Source organism: Rhinoraja longicauda, chromosome 44, assembly GCF_053455715.1.
Source record: "Rhinoraja longicauda isolate Sanriku21f chromosome 44, sRhiLon1.1, whole genome shotgun sequence".
NCBI lineage: Eukaryota > Metazoa > Chordata > Chondrichthyes > Rajiformes > Arhynchobatidae > Rhinoraja > Rhinoraja longicauda.
In genome coordinates, this window is record NC_135996.1 from 6,127,458 (window position 1) to 6,142,751 (window position 15,294).

The window sequence follows — 15,294 nt, forward strand, 5'->3', positions numbered from 1 at the left end:
AGAGGAGGGGGGAGAGAAGGGAGGGGGAAGGAGGGGGGGAAGAGAGGGTGCTGCACCAATGCAGGAGAGGTTTGGGCCCAACGGGTCCACTTGGTCTAGTAGAAACATAGGTGCGGGACAGGCAGCACCTCTGGAGAGAAGGAACGGGTGACGTTTCAGGTCGAGACCCTTCTTCAGACTAATACTCTGCCTTCCTATTCCTACCACCAAAGTGGACCCTTCTTCAGACGGGCTGATTCTAACTCTCTCTCTCTCCCGCGCAGTGATCGACCTGTTGTCGGCACGCAGCGCCGTGGGGGAGGGGGCGGCGGCGGCGCTGGAGACGCTGGCCGCCGAGACGGACTCGCTCGCCCTGGCGTCCTCGTTCAGCCTCCGGCGCGGAGCGAGCGCCGTGCTACTGGGTGTCTATGAGCGGAGCGACCACTCGCCCTACCTGGAGGTGTCGGTGGTGGGAAAGACCAGCGAGGGTAGGCCACACGCAGAGTCAGAGAGCGAGAGTACAAGTGCTGAATCAGGGGGCGTGGGGAGAAGGCAGGAACGGGGTACTGATTGTGGATGATCAGCCATTGAATTGCGGTACTGGCTCGAAGGGCCGAATGGCCTCCTCCTGCACCTGTTTTCTATGTTTCCGTGAGTCATGGAGTGATCCAGTGTGGAAACAGGCCCTTCGGCCCAACTTGCCCACACCGGCCAACATGTCCCAGCTACACTAGTCCCACCTGCCCGCGTTTGGCCCATATAGAAACATAGAAAATAGGTGCAGGAGTAGGCCATTCGGCCCTTCGAGCCAGCACCGCCATTCAATATGATCATGGCTGATCATCCAGGGGATGGGGGAGGGGGGGGTGTGGGGAGCGGGATGGGAATGGGGGTGGGAGGCTGATCTATCTCTCCCTCTTAACCCCCTTCTCCCACCTTCTCTCCATAACCTCTGACACCCGTACTAATCAAGATGGGGAGGGGATGGGGATTGGGGAGGGGAGGGGGATGGGAGGTGGGGGTGGGGGAGGGTGATGGGGGTGGGGGACTGTGGATGGGAGTGGGGGAGGGTGATGGGGGTGGGGGAGGGGAGGGGGTGGGGGGAATGGGGTGGGGGAGGGGAGGGGGGAATGGGGTGGGGAGGGGGTGGGGGATGGGGGATGGGTGTGGGGGGGAATGGGGTGGGGTGGGGGTGTGGGGAGGGATGGGCGAGGGGATGGGAGATGGGGGAGGGGAGGGGTGGGGGAGGGGATGGGGATGGGGAGGAATGGAGTGGGGTGGGGGAGGGATGGGGGAGGGGATGGGAGATGGGGGAGGGAAATGGGGGTGGGGAGGGGGTGGGGGAGGGGAGGGGGATGAGGGAGGGGATGGGGGGATGAGGAGGGGGATGGGGAGGGGTGTGGGGGAGGGGGGTGTGGGGAGGGGTTGGGGATGGGGAGGGGGATGGGGTGTGGGAGGGGAGGGGGATGGGGTATGGGAGGGGAGGGGGATGGGGTGGGGGTGGGGAGGGGATGGGAGATGGGGGTGGGGGAGGGGGTGGGGGTGGGGGTGGGGAGGGGATGGGAGATGGGGGTGGGGGAGGGGGAGGGGGAGGGGATGGAGAGAGGCGCGTGGAACGCATCCAACCCAGAGGGCCTCACGCTCTCTCCCTCTCAGTGGTTCTCCGGTACCTGATGGAAGACGGCCAGGCCCGGTCGGTGACCCTGCGAGGAGCCGAGCTGGCGGACGGCATCCCTCACTCTGTCGTCCTGCGGCTGGAGGGGCTGAGGCGAGGGGCGATGGCCGCGGAGCTCTACATCGACTGCCGACGGGTCGACTCCAGCCAGCGCCTCCCCATCATGGCCGCCATCCCAACCTGGACGGCCGAGATCACCTACAGCAAGACCAGTGACACCTTCGCCCAGTCACAGGTAGAGTCACAGCGCGGAAACAGGCCCTTCGGCCCAACGCCCCCACACCGGCCAACAATGTCCCAGCTACACTAGTCCCACCTGCCTGCGTTTGGTCCATATCCCTCCAAACCTGTCCTGTCCATGTACCTGTCCAACTGTTTCTTCAACGTTGGGATAGTCCCAGCCTCAACTACCTCCCCTGGCAGCTCGTTCCATACACCCACCACCCTCTGTGTGAAGAAGTTACCCCTCGGATTCCCATTAAATCTTTTCCCCTTCACCTTGAACCTATGTCCTCTGGTCCTCGATTCCCCTACTCTGGGTGACAGACTCTGTGCGTCTACCCGATCTATTCCTCTTGTGATTTTGTACACCTCTATAAGATCTCCCCTCATCCTCCTGCGCTCCAGGGAATAGAGGCCCAGCCTGCCCCAACCTCTCCCTGTAGCTCACACCCTTTAGTCCTGGCAACACCCTCTAGTCCTGGCAACATCCTCGTAAATCTTTTCTGAAGCCTTTCATGCTTGACAATATCTGTCCGATAACCACGGTGGCCAGAACTGAGCGCAATATTCTAAATGCGGTCTCACCAACGTCTTATACAACTGCAACATGACCTCCCGACTTCTATACTCAATACTCTAAAGGGCTCAACCGGGGTGATCCCACCAAACTGGAGACAATACAGTTCAATCCATGGTTCAGTGTAGGGGTTGCCAACTTCCTCACTCCCAAATACGGGACAAGGTGACGTCACCGCCCCGCGCCCCACGTGACCTCACCCAGCCAGCGGCCACGTGCTCCCGCTCCACCAATGGCGTCCGCCTGGGCCGCGAGGCGAGTTGGCTTGCAATCTGTGTACAGTGTCCGGGCCTACACTGCCCGGGCCTACACTGTCCGGTCCCTACAGCGTCCGGGCCTACACTGTCCGGGCCTACACTGTCCGGGCCTACACTGCTCGGGCCTACACTGTCCGGGCCTACACTGCCCGGGCCTACACTGTCCGGGCCTACACTGCCCGGGCCTACACTGCCCGGGCCTACACTGCCCGGGCCTACAGTGTCCGGGCTTACAGTGTCCGGGCCTACAGTGTCCGAGTGTAAGATAGTTGAATATTATTTAATTTAGCACATTTGTTTGCCTTGTATTACGGTGGTGGGTTCTGCTCTGTTTTATTGTATTGTAAATATTATTTTTAATAATTGAATACAATTTTTGAGATATTTAAAAAAAAGGAGACTCCATTTTATTGAGCTGTGTTTGTGCGTGTGGGCTTGTTGTCTCCATTAAGGGCTCGTTGGAGGAACTGAAGCTGATTTTCGGTGGGTCGACCGCCCAAATCGCAGCGCTACAGGACTGTCCCCTTCAGGACGATAACACGCTAAGGAACACGGGTACGTTTTCAGAACACGCCTCTGTGTCATGTTGGGGCCGGTACCTGCCTTATTACCACCGTTCATAATAAAGTGTTAGGAGCAGAGTTAGGCCATTCGGCCCATCAAGTCTACTCCGCCATTCAATCATGGCTGGCCTATCTCTCCCTCCTAACCCCATTCTCCTACCATCTCCCCATAACCCCTAACCTTTGGCCCAACTGGCCGAATAGCCGACTCCTGCACCTATTTTCTATGTTTCTGTGATGCATTCATAGAATGATCCAGTGTGGAAACAAGCCCTTCGGTCCCACTTGCCCACACCGGCCAACATGTCCCAGCTACACTAGTCCCCACCTGCCCGCGCTTGGTCCATATCCCTCCAAACCTGTCCTATCCATGTACCTGCCTAACTGTTTCTTAAACGTTGGGATAGTCCCAGCCTCAACTACCTCCTCCGGCAGCTCGTTCCATACACCCACCACCCTTTGTGTGACAAAGTTACCCCTCAGATTCCTATTAAATCTTTTCCCCTTCACCTTGAACCCATGTCCTCTGGTCCTCGATTACCCAACTCTGGGCAAGAGACTCTATGCGTCTACCCGATCTATTCCTCTCGTGATTTTGCACACCTCTATAAGATCACCCCTCGTCCTCCTGCGCTCCAAAGAATAGAGACCCAGCCTGCTCGACCTCTCCCTGTAGCTCACACCCTCTAGTCCTGGCAACATCCTCGTACATGGGCGGCACGGTGGCGCGGCGGTAGAGTTGCTGCCTTACAGCGTATGCAGTGCCGGGGAGACCCGGGTTCGATCCCGACTACGGGCGCCGTCTGTACGGAGTTTGTACGTTCTCCCCGTGACCTGCCTGGGTTTTCTCCGAGATCTTCGGTTTTCCTCCCACACTCCAAAGAGGTTACCTATAGGTTAATAGACAATAGACAATAGGTGCAGGAGGAGGCCATTCGGCCCTTCGAGCCTGTACGCACCGCCATTCAATGTGATCATGGCTGATCATTCTCAATCAGTACCCCGTTCCTGCCTTCTCCCCATACCCCCTGACTCCGCTATCCTTAAGAGCTCTATCCAGCTCTCTCTTGAATGCATTCAGAGAATTGGTCTCCACTGCCTTCTGAGGCAGAGAATTCCACAGATTCACAACTCTTTGACTGAAAAAGTTTTTCCTCGTCTCAGTTCTAAATGGCCGACCCCTTATTCTTAAACTGTGTGTGGCCCCTTGTTCTGGACTCCCCCAACATTAGGAACATGTTTCCTGCCTCTAACGTGTCCAACCCCTTAATAATCGTCCAAAGACGTACAGGTATGTAGGTTAATTGGCTGGGTAAATGTAAAAATTGTCCCTAGTGGGTGTAGGATAGTGTTAATGTGCGGGGATCGCTGGGCGGCACGGACTTGGAGGGCCGAAAAGGCCTGTTTCCGGCTGTATATATACGATATGATATGATGATAATCTAACGTGTCCAACCCCTTAATTGGCTTGGTAAATGTGAAAATTGTCCCTAGTGTGTGTGCAGGATAGTGTTAGTGTGCGGGGATCGCTGGTCGGCGCGGACCCGGTGGGCCGAAGGGCCTGTTTCCGCGCCGTATCTCGAAGCTAACCGAACTGAACTTAAACATCTGTGGTTCTCTGTCTGTGACCGTTGTCTCCCTCTCTGCCCCCCCCCACCCCACCCCCATCTCCTTCCTCCCCACCATCGCAGCGGCGATTGACTTCGCGGCGCTGCGCAACGTGGCTCAGGAGGCGGCGGCGGTGGAGAAGCTGGCCACCGAGATCCGAGCGGTGGACGAGCTGTTCCTGGCGTCGACCTTCCACCTGCCGGCGGGGCAGGGCGGCATCCTGCTGGGCTTCTACCGCAACGGGGACAACATGCGCTACCTCGAGTTCTCCATCATGGGGAAGATCAACAGAGGTAGGGGTGGGGGTGGGGGCTCCTCGCGCGTGTGCCAAGCGTGTGCGTAGGGGTACAGCGCGGGAACGGGCCGGGTACAGTTGCTTAGAAACGTGGAAACATAGAGAAAATAGGAGTAGGCCGGTCGGCCCTTCAAGCCAGCACCGCCATTCAATGTGATCATGGCTGATCATTCTCAACCAGTACCCCGTTCCTGCCTTCTCCCCATACCCCCTGACTCCGCTATCCTTAAGAGCTCTACCTAGCTCCCACTTGAATGCATTCAGAGAATTGGCCTCCACTGCCATCTACCATCGGGCAGACGATACAAGGCCTTCTACGCCCACACCTCCAGACTCAGGAACAGCTTCATCCCCAGGGCCATAGCTGCTATGAATCGGTCCCGCTGAGCCGGACGGTCACATCTTCTAACCCACCACTCTATCTCCAGGTCCCTCAGGTCGGCCGACTTGGGGCTACTGACTATCCCGCGGTCTAGGCTTAAGCTCAGGGGTGACCGCGCTTTTGCGGTTGCAGCTCCTAGACTGTGGAACAGCATCCCTCTCCCCATCAGAACTGCCCCCTCCATCCACTCCTTTAAGTCCAGGCTCAAAACCTATTTCTACTCCCTAGCGTTTGAGGCCCTCTGAGACAATAGACAATAGACAATAGGTGCAGGAGTAGGCCATTCGGCCCTTCGAGCCAGCACCGCCATTCAATGTGATCATGGCTGATCATCCACAATCAGTACCCCGTTCCTGCCTTCTCCCCATACCCCCTGACTCCGCTATCCTTAAGAGCTCTATCTCGCTCCCTCTTGAATGCATTCAGAGAATTGGCCTCCACTGCCCTCTGAGGCAGTGAATTCCACAGATTCACAACTCTCTGACTGAAAAAGTTTTTCCTCATCTCTGTTCTAAATGGCCGACCCCTTATTGATAAACTGTGTGGCCCCTGGTTCTGGACTCCCCCAACATTGGGAACATGTTTCCTGCCTCCAACGTGTCCAACCCCTTAATAATCTTTTACGTTTCGATAAGATCTCCTCTCATCCTTCTAAATTCAAGTGTATACAAGCCCAGTCGCTCCAGTCTTTCAACATACGACAGTCCCGCCATTCCGGGAACTAACCTGGTGAACCTACGCTGCACGCCCTCAATAGCAAGAATACCCTTCCTCAAATTTGGAGACCAAAACTGCACACAGTACTCCAGGTGCGGTCTCACTAGGGCCCTGTACAACTGCAACTCACGCATGTGCCAAGCGTGTGTGTAGGGTACAGTGTGGGAACGGGCCTGGTTCAGTTGCTTAGAAAGGTAGAAACATAGAAAAATAGGAGGAGGCCGTTCGGCACTTCGAGTCAGCACCACCATTCACTATGATCGTGGCTGATCATTCACAATCAGTACCCCGTTCCTGCTTTCGCCCCATATACGGTCCCTTGATTCCATTAGCCCTAAGAGCTAAATCTAACTCTCTCTCGAAAGCATCCAGTGAATTGGCCTCCACTGCCTTCTGAGGCAGAGAATTCCACAGATTCACAACTCTCTGGGTGAAGAAAACTTTCCTCATCTCAGTCCTAAATGGTCTAGTCCTTATTCTTAATCTATGTGACCCCTGGTTCTGGACTCCCCCAACATGGGGAACATTTTTCCTGCATCTAGCCTGTCCACTCCTTTACGAATTTTATATGTTTATGTAAGATCCCCTCTCATCCTTCTAAATTCCAGCGAATACAAGCCCAGTCGACCCATTCTTTCATCGTATGTCAGTCCCGCCATCCCGGGGATTGATATTATTCCCTCATCCTGGATCAGTACACTGTGGACGGCTCGATTGTAATCACGTATCGCCTTACCGCTGACTGGCTAGCACGCAACGAAAGCTTGTTACTGTACCTCGGTACACGTGACAATAAACTACACTGAAACTGAAAGACACATGATAAGGGAATAACTTTTAGGACCAGGTATAGGCGGTAAAGTCCGATCAAAGATAGTCCGAGGATCACCAAAGAGGTAAATAGTAGTTCAGCACTGCGCTCTGGTTGTGGTAGGATGGATGGTTCAGTTGCCTGATAACAGCCGGGAAGAAAGTGTCCCCGAATCTGGAGGTGTGCGTTTTGCCCGATGGGAGAGGGGAGAAGAGGGAGTGGCCAGGGTGCGACTCGTCCTTGATTGTGCTGCTGGCCTTGCCGAGGCAGCGTGAGGTGCAAACCTTGGCTGGCGCTCGATGCAGATCCTCTGCTTTAGCAGCTCGATAATCTGGGGGCAGTCAAGTGGAAACGATTTTCATTCCAGTAACAAAGTTGCCTGGGATTGGGAGAAACCGTGTGTTCCATGTAGGGTTGCCAACTGTCCCGTATTAGCCGGGACATCCCGTATATTGGGCTAAATTGGTTTGTCCCGTACGGGACCGCCCTTGACCCATATTAGGTCCGGTGGGGTGCTGTAGGCCCGGATGGACAGTGTAGGCCCGGACAGTGTAGGCCCGGACAGTGTAGGCCCGGACAGTGTAGGCCCGGACAATGTAGGCCCGGACAGTGTAGGCCCGGACAGTGTAGGCCCGGACAGTGTAGGCCCGGACACTGTAGGCCCGGACAGTGTAGGCCCGGACTGTGTAGGCCGGACAGTGTAGGCCCGGACGGTGTAGGCCCGTACGGTGTAGGTCCGGACGATATAGGCCCGGACAGTGTAGGCCCGGACAGTGTAGGCCTGAGGGCCCGGGCGCCGCCTAACGGAGGTTGTATAGCAACCGGCCTCCCGGCTCGGGCGGCCGCCATTGGTGGAGCGGGCTGGGTGAGGTCACGTGGGGCGCGGGGCGGTGGCGTCACCTTGCCCCTTATTTGGGCGCAACGAAGTTGGCAACCCTAGTTCCACACCAAGTGCCAAGGCAGGTCCAGACTGAGACCTTGTACTGAACATCCAGGAGCTGCATTTGAGCGAGCTGTTTACGCATTGAATGCCTAATCCATGACCTCAGGCTGAAGCAATGAAGGAATTCCCTCTCTCCCGGCAGATTCGCCGCTCCACGCTAACTCATTCCAAACAGAGGCCGACCCCTAACAAAACCATGTCAGAAAGGCAGCTGAACCACAGAAGCTTCTTCACGGATAATTCCCTTCAGATTATCGCATTATTTCAGGACGTTTTGAACTTGATTTGGGTACTTCACAGTTTAGTCCAGTTTGGTTTATTGTCACGTGTACCGAGCGAGGTACAGTGAAAAGCTTTTGTTGCGTGCTATCCAGTCAAGGGAAAGACAATACATGATTACAATCGAGCCATTTACAGTGTACAGATCAGTTCAGTTGACTGTCACTTGTACCGAGGTACTTTTGTTGCGTGCTAACCAGTCAGTAATAGACAATAGACAATAGGTGCAGGAGGAGGCCAATCGGCCCTTCGAGCCAGCACTGCCATTCAATGTGATCATGGCTGATCATCCACAATCAGTACCCCGTTCCTGCCCTCTCCCCTGACTCCGCTATCTTTAAGAGCTCTATCTAACTCTTGAAAGCATCCGGAGAATTGGCCTCCACTCCCTTCTGAGGCAGTGAATTCCACAGATTCACAACTGTCTGGGTGAAAAAGTTTTTCCTCATCTCCGTTCTAAATGGCCCACCCCTTATTCTTAAACTGAGTGGCCCCTGGTTCTGGACTCCCCCAACTTCGGGAACATGTTTCCTGCCTCTAGCGTGTCCAATCCCTTAATAATCTTACATGTTTCAATAAGATCCCCTCTCATCCTTCTAAATTCCAGTGCATACAAGCCCTGAAAAAAGATCACATTTTTCACCCAGAGAGTTGTGAATCTGTGGAACTCTGCCTCAGAAGGCAGTGGAGGTCGATTCTCTGGATGCTTTCAAGAGAGAGTTAGATAGAGCTCTTAAAGATAGCGGAGTCAAGGGATATGGAGAGAGGACAGGAACGGGTTACTGATTGTGGATGATCAGCCATGATCGCGGTACTGGCCCGAAGGGCCAAATGGCCTCCTCCTGCACCTATGGTCTATTGTCTATGATGGGCGATGGCGGTGGTGCGAGATTGGGACGTGTCGGGAGAGCAGCGGTGAGTGATTGGGGCAAGGAGACGGGGTTAACGATGTTGGCGAGGCGCAGGGGGAGGGAGGGAGGGAGGGAGGGAGGGAGGGAGGGAGGGAGGGAGGGAGGTAGGGAGGGAGGGAGGGAGGGAGGGAGGGAGGAGGGAGGGAGGGAGGGAGGGAGGGAGGGAGGGAGGGAGGGAGGGAGGGAGGGAGGGAGGGAGGGAGGGAGGGAGGGAGGGAGGGAGGGGGGAGGGAGGGAGGGAGGGAGGGAGGGAGGGAGGGAGGGAGGGAGGGAGGGAGGGAGGGAGGGAGGGAGGGAGGGAGGGAGGGAGGGAGGGAGGGAGGGAGGGAGGGAGGGAGGGAGGGAGGGAGGGAGGGAGGGAGGGAGGGAGGGAGGGAGGGAGGGAGGGAGGGAGGGAGGGAGGGAGGGAGGGAGGGAGGGAGGGAGGGAGGGAGGGAGGGAGGGAGGGAGGGAGGTGGTGAGAAATTGGGGAATGAGATAGGGATAAAGATGGCGGGATGGTTCAAGTGGTGAGTTGTGGTGGCGATGGGCAAGGGGGGTGGTGAGGGGGGGTGAGGCGATGGAGGTGGGATTTAAAGATGTCGGCGAAACGCAGGACCATCAAAGATACTAGAGGAACAAGATAGACCACTCGACCCTAAAAACTGTAGTACGTCACGGCGCCATTTTAGTAGGCAGAAACTTGCAGAAACATTTAAAAAGAAAAATAACAAAAATCTGTGAAGTGATAGATATATTCTGCATTTTAATGGTATCATCACACATACTGTTCCCCCAAAACACTGATCACACTGCGAGAGACAGAGCGAACGGTGGGTTTCGCCTACTAAAATGGCGGGTTTTGCCTACTAAAATGGCGGGTTTGCCCACTGAAATGACAGGTTCGCCTACTAAAATGGTGGACTCGCCTACTAAAATGGCGGGGTTGCCTACTAAAATGGCAGGGTTTGCCTACTAAAATGGCGGGGTTGCCCACTAAAATGGCAGGGTTTGCCTATTAAAATGGCTCCTTTGCGTACTACACTTCAGTACAGGCGATTTCAACGGAGTGGTCCATCCAGTCCCTCTTTGGGTATAATGGCGGCGGCAAGCTGTACGATGCCAGGAGGAGGAAGGTTGGGCGTGGGTGAGGCGGGAGGCAGGAGGGCGGGCGGGCGGGATGGGAAAGGGTAGCAATGGGCGACCACCAAACTGCCGCCGGCCTTCCCCACAGTGCTGCTGCGCTACCTGAGGGAGGACGGCAAGACCCAGTCGGTGACGCTGAACAACGCCCGCCTGGCGGACGGGAAGCCCCACGCCATCATCCTGAGGGTCAGCGGCCTGAGGCGGGGCCGGCTGGACGCCGAGCTCTACGTGGACTGCCAGCGGGTGGACGCCAGCCAGGGGCTGCCGGCCATGGCCACCATACCCGCCCAGGCCACGCACAACGTCCACACCAGGGTCAGCAAAGTGTTCGGCAGACAACCGGTGAGATCGGGGACGAGGGGGTTGCCAACTCTCTCACTCCCAAACACGGGGCAATGCGTGACGTCACCGCCCCGCGCCCCTCGTGACCTCACCCAGCCAGCGGCCACCTGCTCCCGCTCCACCAATGTCGGCCGCCCGGGCCGGGAGGCGGGTTGCTAGGCAACCTCAGTTAGGCGGCGCCCGGGCTTCCGGGCCTACACTGTCCGGACCTACAGCGTTCGGACCTACAGCATCCGGGCCTACAGTGTCCGGGCCTACAGCGCCCCCCCAACCCCCCCGGGCCTAATACGGGACAAGGGCAAACCAACTTAGCCCTAAATACCGGATGTCCCAACTAATACGGGAAATTTGGCAAACCTGTCGGGGACTTATACAGTCTTAAGGTCAAAAGTGATCACGGAGCAGAATTAGGCCTTTCGGCCTATCAAGTCTACTCCGCCATTCAATCATGGCTGAGCTATCTCTCCCTCCTAACCCCATTCTCCCATCTTCTCCCCATAACCCCTGACACCCTGTACTAATCAAGAATCTATCTATCTGCCATAAATATATCCACTGACTTGTGGCCTCCACAGCCGTCTGTGGCAAAGAATCCCACAGATTCACCACCCTCTGACTAAAGATATTCCTCCTCATCTCCTTCCTAAAAGAACGTCCTTTAATTCTGAGGCTGTGACCTCTGGTCCCAGACTCTCCCACTAGTGGAAACATCCTCTCCACATCCACTCTATTCAGGCCGCTCACTGTTCTGTAGGTTTCAATGAGGTCTCACACCCCCCTTCATCCTTCTAAACTCCAGCGAGTACAGGCCCAGTGCCGACACACGCTCATCATAGGTTAACCCACTCATTCCTGGGATCGTTCTTCTGTGGCAACGAATCCCGCAGATTCACCACCCTCTGACGAAAGAAATCCCTGCTCATCTCCTTCCTTGAGGGAACGTCCTCTAATTCTGAGGCTGCGACCTCTAGTCTTAAACTCTCCTCCACACAGCTCCTTTCGGAAGGATGGGGCGTGTTGGTGGACTGTGGGGCCTATTTCCACGCTGTCTGACTCTATACATAGAAACATAGAAAACAGGTGCAGGAGGAGGCCATTTGGCCCTTCGAGCCAGCACCGCCATTTGGCCCTTCGAGCCAGCACCGCCATTCATTGTGATCATGGCTGATCATCCACAATCGGTAACCCGTGCCTGCCTTCTCCCCGTATCCCTTGATTCCACGAGCCTCTAGAGCTCTATCTAACTCTCTCTTAAATCCATCCAGTGATTTGGCCTCCACTGCCCTCTGTGGCAGAGAATTCCACAGATTCATAACAAATTCTCTGGGTGAAAAAGTTCCTTCTCCCCTCAGTTTTAAATGGCCTCCCCTTTATTCTTAGACTGTGTGTGGCCCCTGGTTCTGGACTCCCCCAATATTGGGAACAATTTTTCCTGCATCCAGCTTGTCCAGTCCTTTTATAATTTTATATGCTTCTATAAGATCCCCTCTCATCCTTCTAAACTCCAGTGAATACAAGCCCAGTCTTTTCAATCTTTCCTCATATGACAGTCCCGCCAACCCAGGGATCAATAAGACATGTAGGTAGAGGAGATTAGTTTAACTTGACATCATGTTTGGCATGACATTATGAAAGGCCTGTTCCTAAGTTGTACTTTTAGTACAGTTTAGAGATACAGTGTGGAAACTAGGGCCTTCACCTTAGATGAGGAGGACAGTGGTGAATCTGTGGAATTCATTGCCACAAAAGGCTGTGGAGGCCAAGTCAATGGATATCCTGCAAGTCAGTCTGAAGAAGGGTCTCGACCCGAAACGTCACCCATTCCTTCTCTTCCCAAGATGCTGCCTGACCCGCTGAGTTACTCCAGCCATTGGTGCCTGCCTTCGATTTAAACCAGCATCGGCAGTTCTTTCCGACACAGAGATAGATTCTTGATTAGTACGGGTTAGTCAGGGGGTTATAGACAATAGACAATAGACAATAGGTGCACGAGGAGGCCATTCGGCCCTTCGAGCCAGCACCGCCATTCAATGTGATCATGGCTGATCATTCTCAATCAGTACCCCGTTCCTGCCTTCTCCCCGTACCCCCTGACTCCACTATCCTTAAGAGCTCTATTCAGCTCTCTCTTGAATGCATTCAGAGAATTGGCCTCCACTGCCCTCTGAGGCAGAGAATTCCACAGATTCACAATAGACAATAGACAACAGTTATGGGGGGAGAAAGCAGGAGAATGGGGTAGAGAGGAAAAGATAGATCATGAGAGGAATAGATCGGGTAGATGCACAGAGTCTCTTGCCCAGAGTAGGGGAATCGAGGACCAGAGGACATAGGTTCAAGGTGAAGGGGAAAAGATTTAATAGGAACCTGAAAGAGTAATTTTTTTACACAAAGGGTTGGGTGGGTGTGTGGAACGAGCTGCCGGAGGAGGTAGTTGAGGCTGGGACTATCCCAACGTTTAAGAAACAGTTAGACAGGTAAATGGATAGGACAGGTTTGGAGGGATATGGGCCAAACGCGGGCAGGTGGGACTAGTGTAGCTGGGGCATGTTGGGCGGTGTGGGCAAGATGGGCCGAAGGGCCTGTTTCCACGCTGTCTGACTCTATGACGTGCAGACAGAGGAGATTAGTTTAACGTGGCATCATGGTCGGCACAGACATTGTGGGCCGAAGGGCCTGTTCCTGTGCTGTACTTTTAGTTTAGTTTAGCCGACCAGCGATCCCCGCACATCAACACTGTCTTACACACACACACACACACACACACACACACACACACACCAGGGACAATTTTTTTTAACATTTACACCCAAGCCAATTAACCTACAAACCTGCACGTCTGTGGAGCGTGGGAGGAAAGCCGGAGATCTCGGAGAAAACCCACGCAGGTCACGGGGAGAAGGCCGCCCAAAGTGATCAGTGTTTTCCCTCTGCTCAGGACTCGTTGGTGGAGTTGAAACTGATTCTCGGGGGGTCGTTGACGCAGGTGGGATCACTACAGGGCTGTCTGCTACAGAGCGATGATATGCTGAAGAACACAGGTAATCTACAGACGCGATGTCATACAAACATAGAAAATAGGTGCAGGAGTGGGCCATTCGGCCCCTCGAGCCAGCACCGCCATTCAATATGGTCATCCAGAATCAGTTCCCCCGTTCCTGCCCTCTCCCCACATCCCTCGATTCCGTTAGCCCTAAGAGCTAAATCTAACTCTCTCTTGAAAACATCCAGTGAATTGGCCTCCACTGCCTTCTGTGGCAGAGAATTCCACAGATTCACAACTCTCTGGGTGAAAAGGTTTTTCCTCATCTCAGTCCTAAATGGCCTACCCCTTATTCTTAAACTGTGTGACCCCTGGTTCAGGACTCCCCCAACATGGGGAACATTTTTCCTGCATCCAATCCCTTAAGAATTTCTAGATGATCCTCTCTCATTCGTCTAAATTCCAGTGAACACAAGCCCAGTCGATCCATTCTTTCATCATATGGCAGTCCTGCCATCCCGGGGATTAACCTGGTGAACCTACGCTGCACTCCCTTAATAGCAAGGATGTCCTTCCTCAAATTAGGAGACCAAAGCTGCACACTGTACTCCAGGTGCAGTCTCACTAGGGCCCCTGTACAACTGCAGAAGGAGCTCCTTGCTCCTAAACTCAAACCCTCTCGTTATGAAGGCCAACATGCCATTAGCTTTCTTCACTGCCTGCTGTACCTGCACGCTTACTTTAAGTGACTGATGTACAAGGACACCCAGGTCTCGTTGCATCTCCCCTTTTCCTAATCTGACAAAAGTGTTTTATTGGGTCTTGCCCCGAAACGTCACCCATTCCTTTTCTCCAGAGCTGCTACCTGACCCACTGAGTTACTCCAGCATTTTATGTTCAGTTTTTATCTCGGGTTTGCTCACTTCATAGACAATAGGTGCAGGAGGAGACCATTCAGCCCTTCGGGCCAGCACCGCCATTCATTGTGATCATGGCTGATCATCCACAAACAGTAACCCCGTGCCTGCCTTCTCCCCATATCCTTTGATTCCACTAGCCCCTGGAGCTCTATCTAACTCTCTTTTAAATTCATCCAGTGAATTGGCCTCCGCTGCCCTCTGTGGCAGAGAATTCCACAGATTCACAACTCTCTGGGTGAAAAAGATTTTTTCTCACCTCAAGTTTTAAATGGCCTCCCCTTTATTCTTAGACTGTGTGTGTGTGTGTGGCCCCTGGTTCTGGACTCCCCCAGCATTGGGAACATTTTTCCTGCATCTAGCTTGTCCAGTCCTTTCATGATTTTATACCTCTCTGTAAGATCCCCCTCTCATCCTTCTAAACTCCAGTGAATACAAGCCCTAGTCTTTCCAATAAACTGCCCACTTGCCCACCGGCAAACATTTCTTCCGGAGCCGAGAGGCTCCCTTAGTACTTTAGAGACACAGCGCGGAAACAGGCCCTTCGGCCCACCGAGTCCGTGCCGACCAGCGATCACCACGCTCACTAGTACTATCCTACACACACTCGATTCACAATTTTTTTACCGAAGCCAAATTAACCCGCACGTCTTTGGAGCGTGGGAGGAAACCGGAGCACCCGGAGGAAACCCACGTGGGTCACGGGTA

At 54.5% G+C, this 15,294-nt stretch overlaps 1 protein-coding gene across 1 annotated transcript in view; it reads left to right on the forward strand.

Moving 5' to 3' along the window:
- The first annotated feature begins 268 nt into the window (after positions 1–268).
- LOC144612350 (thrombospondin-3-like) overlaps positions 269–15,294 on the forward strand; it is a 61,805-nt gene continuing 46,779 nt past the window's right edge. Inside the window, exons 1-6 of the mRNA XM_078431925.1 lie at positions 269–467; positions 1,636–1,889; positions 3,163–3,265; positions 4,965–5,174; positions 10,433–10,686; positions 13,625–13,727. Of these exons, the coding sequence (XP_078288051.1) occupies positions 1,653–1,889; positions 3,163–3,265; positions 4,965–5,174; positions 10,433–10,686; positions 13,625–13,727 (907 nt within the window). The 5' untranslated portion in view covers positions 269–467; positions 1,636–1,652. The remainder of the gene's footprint in view (positions 468–1,635; positions 1,890–3,162; positions 3,266–4,964; positions 5,175–10,432; positions 10,687–13,624; positions 13,728–15,294) is intronic.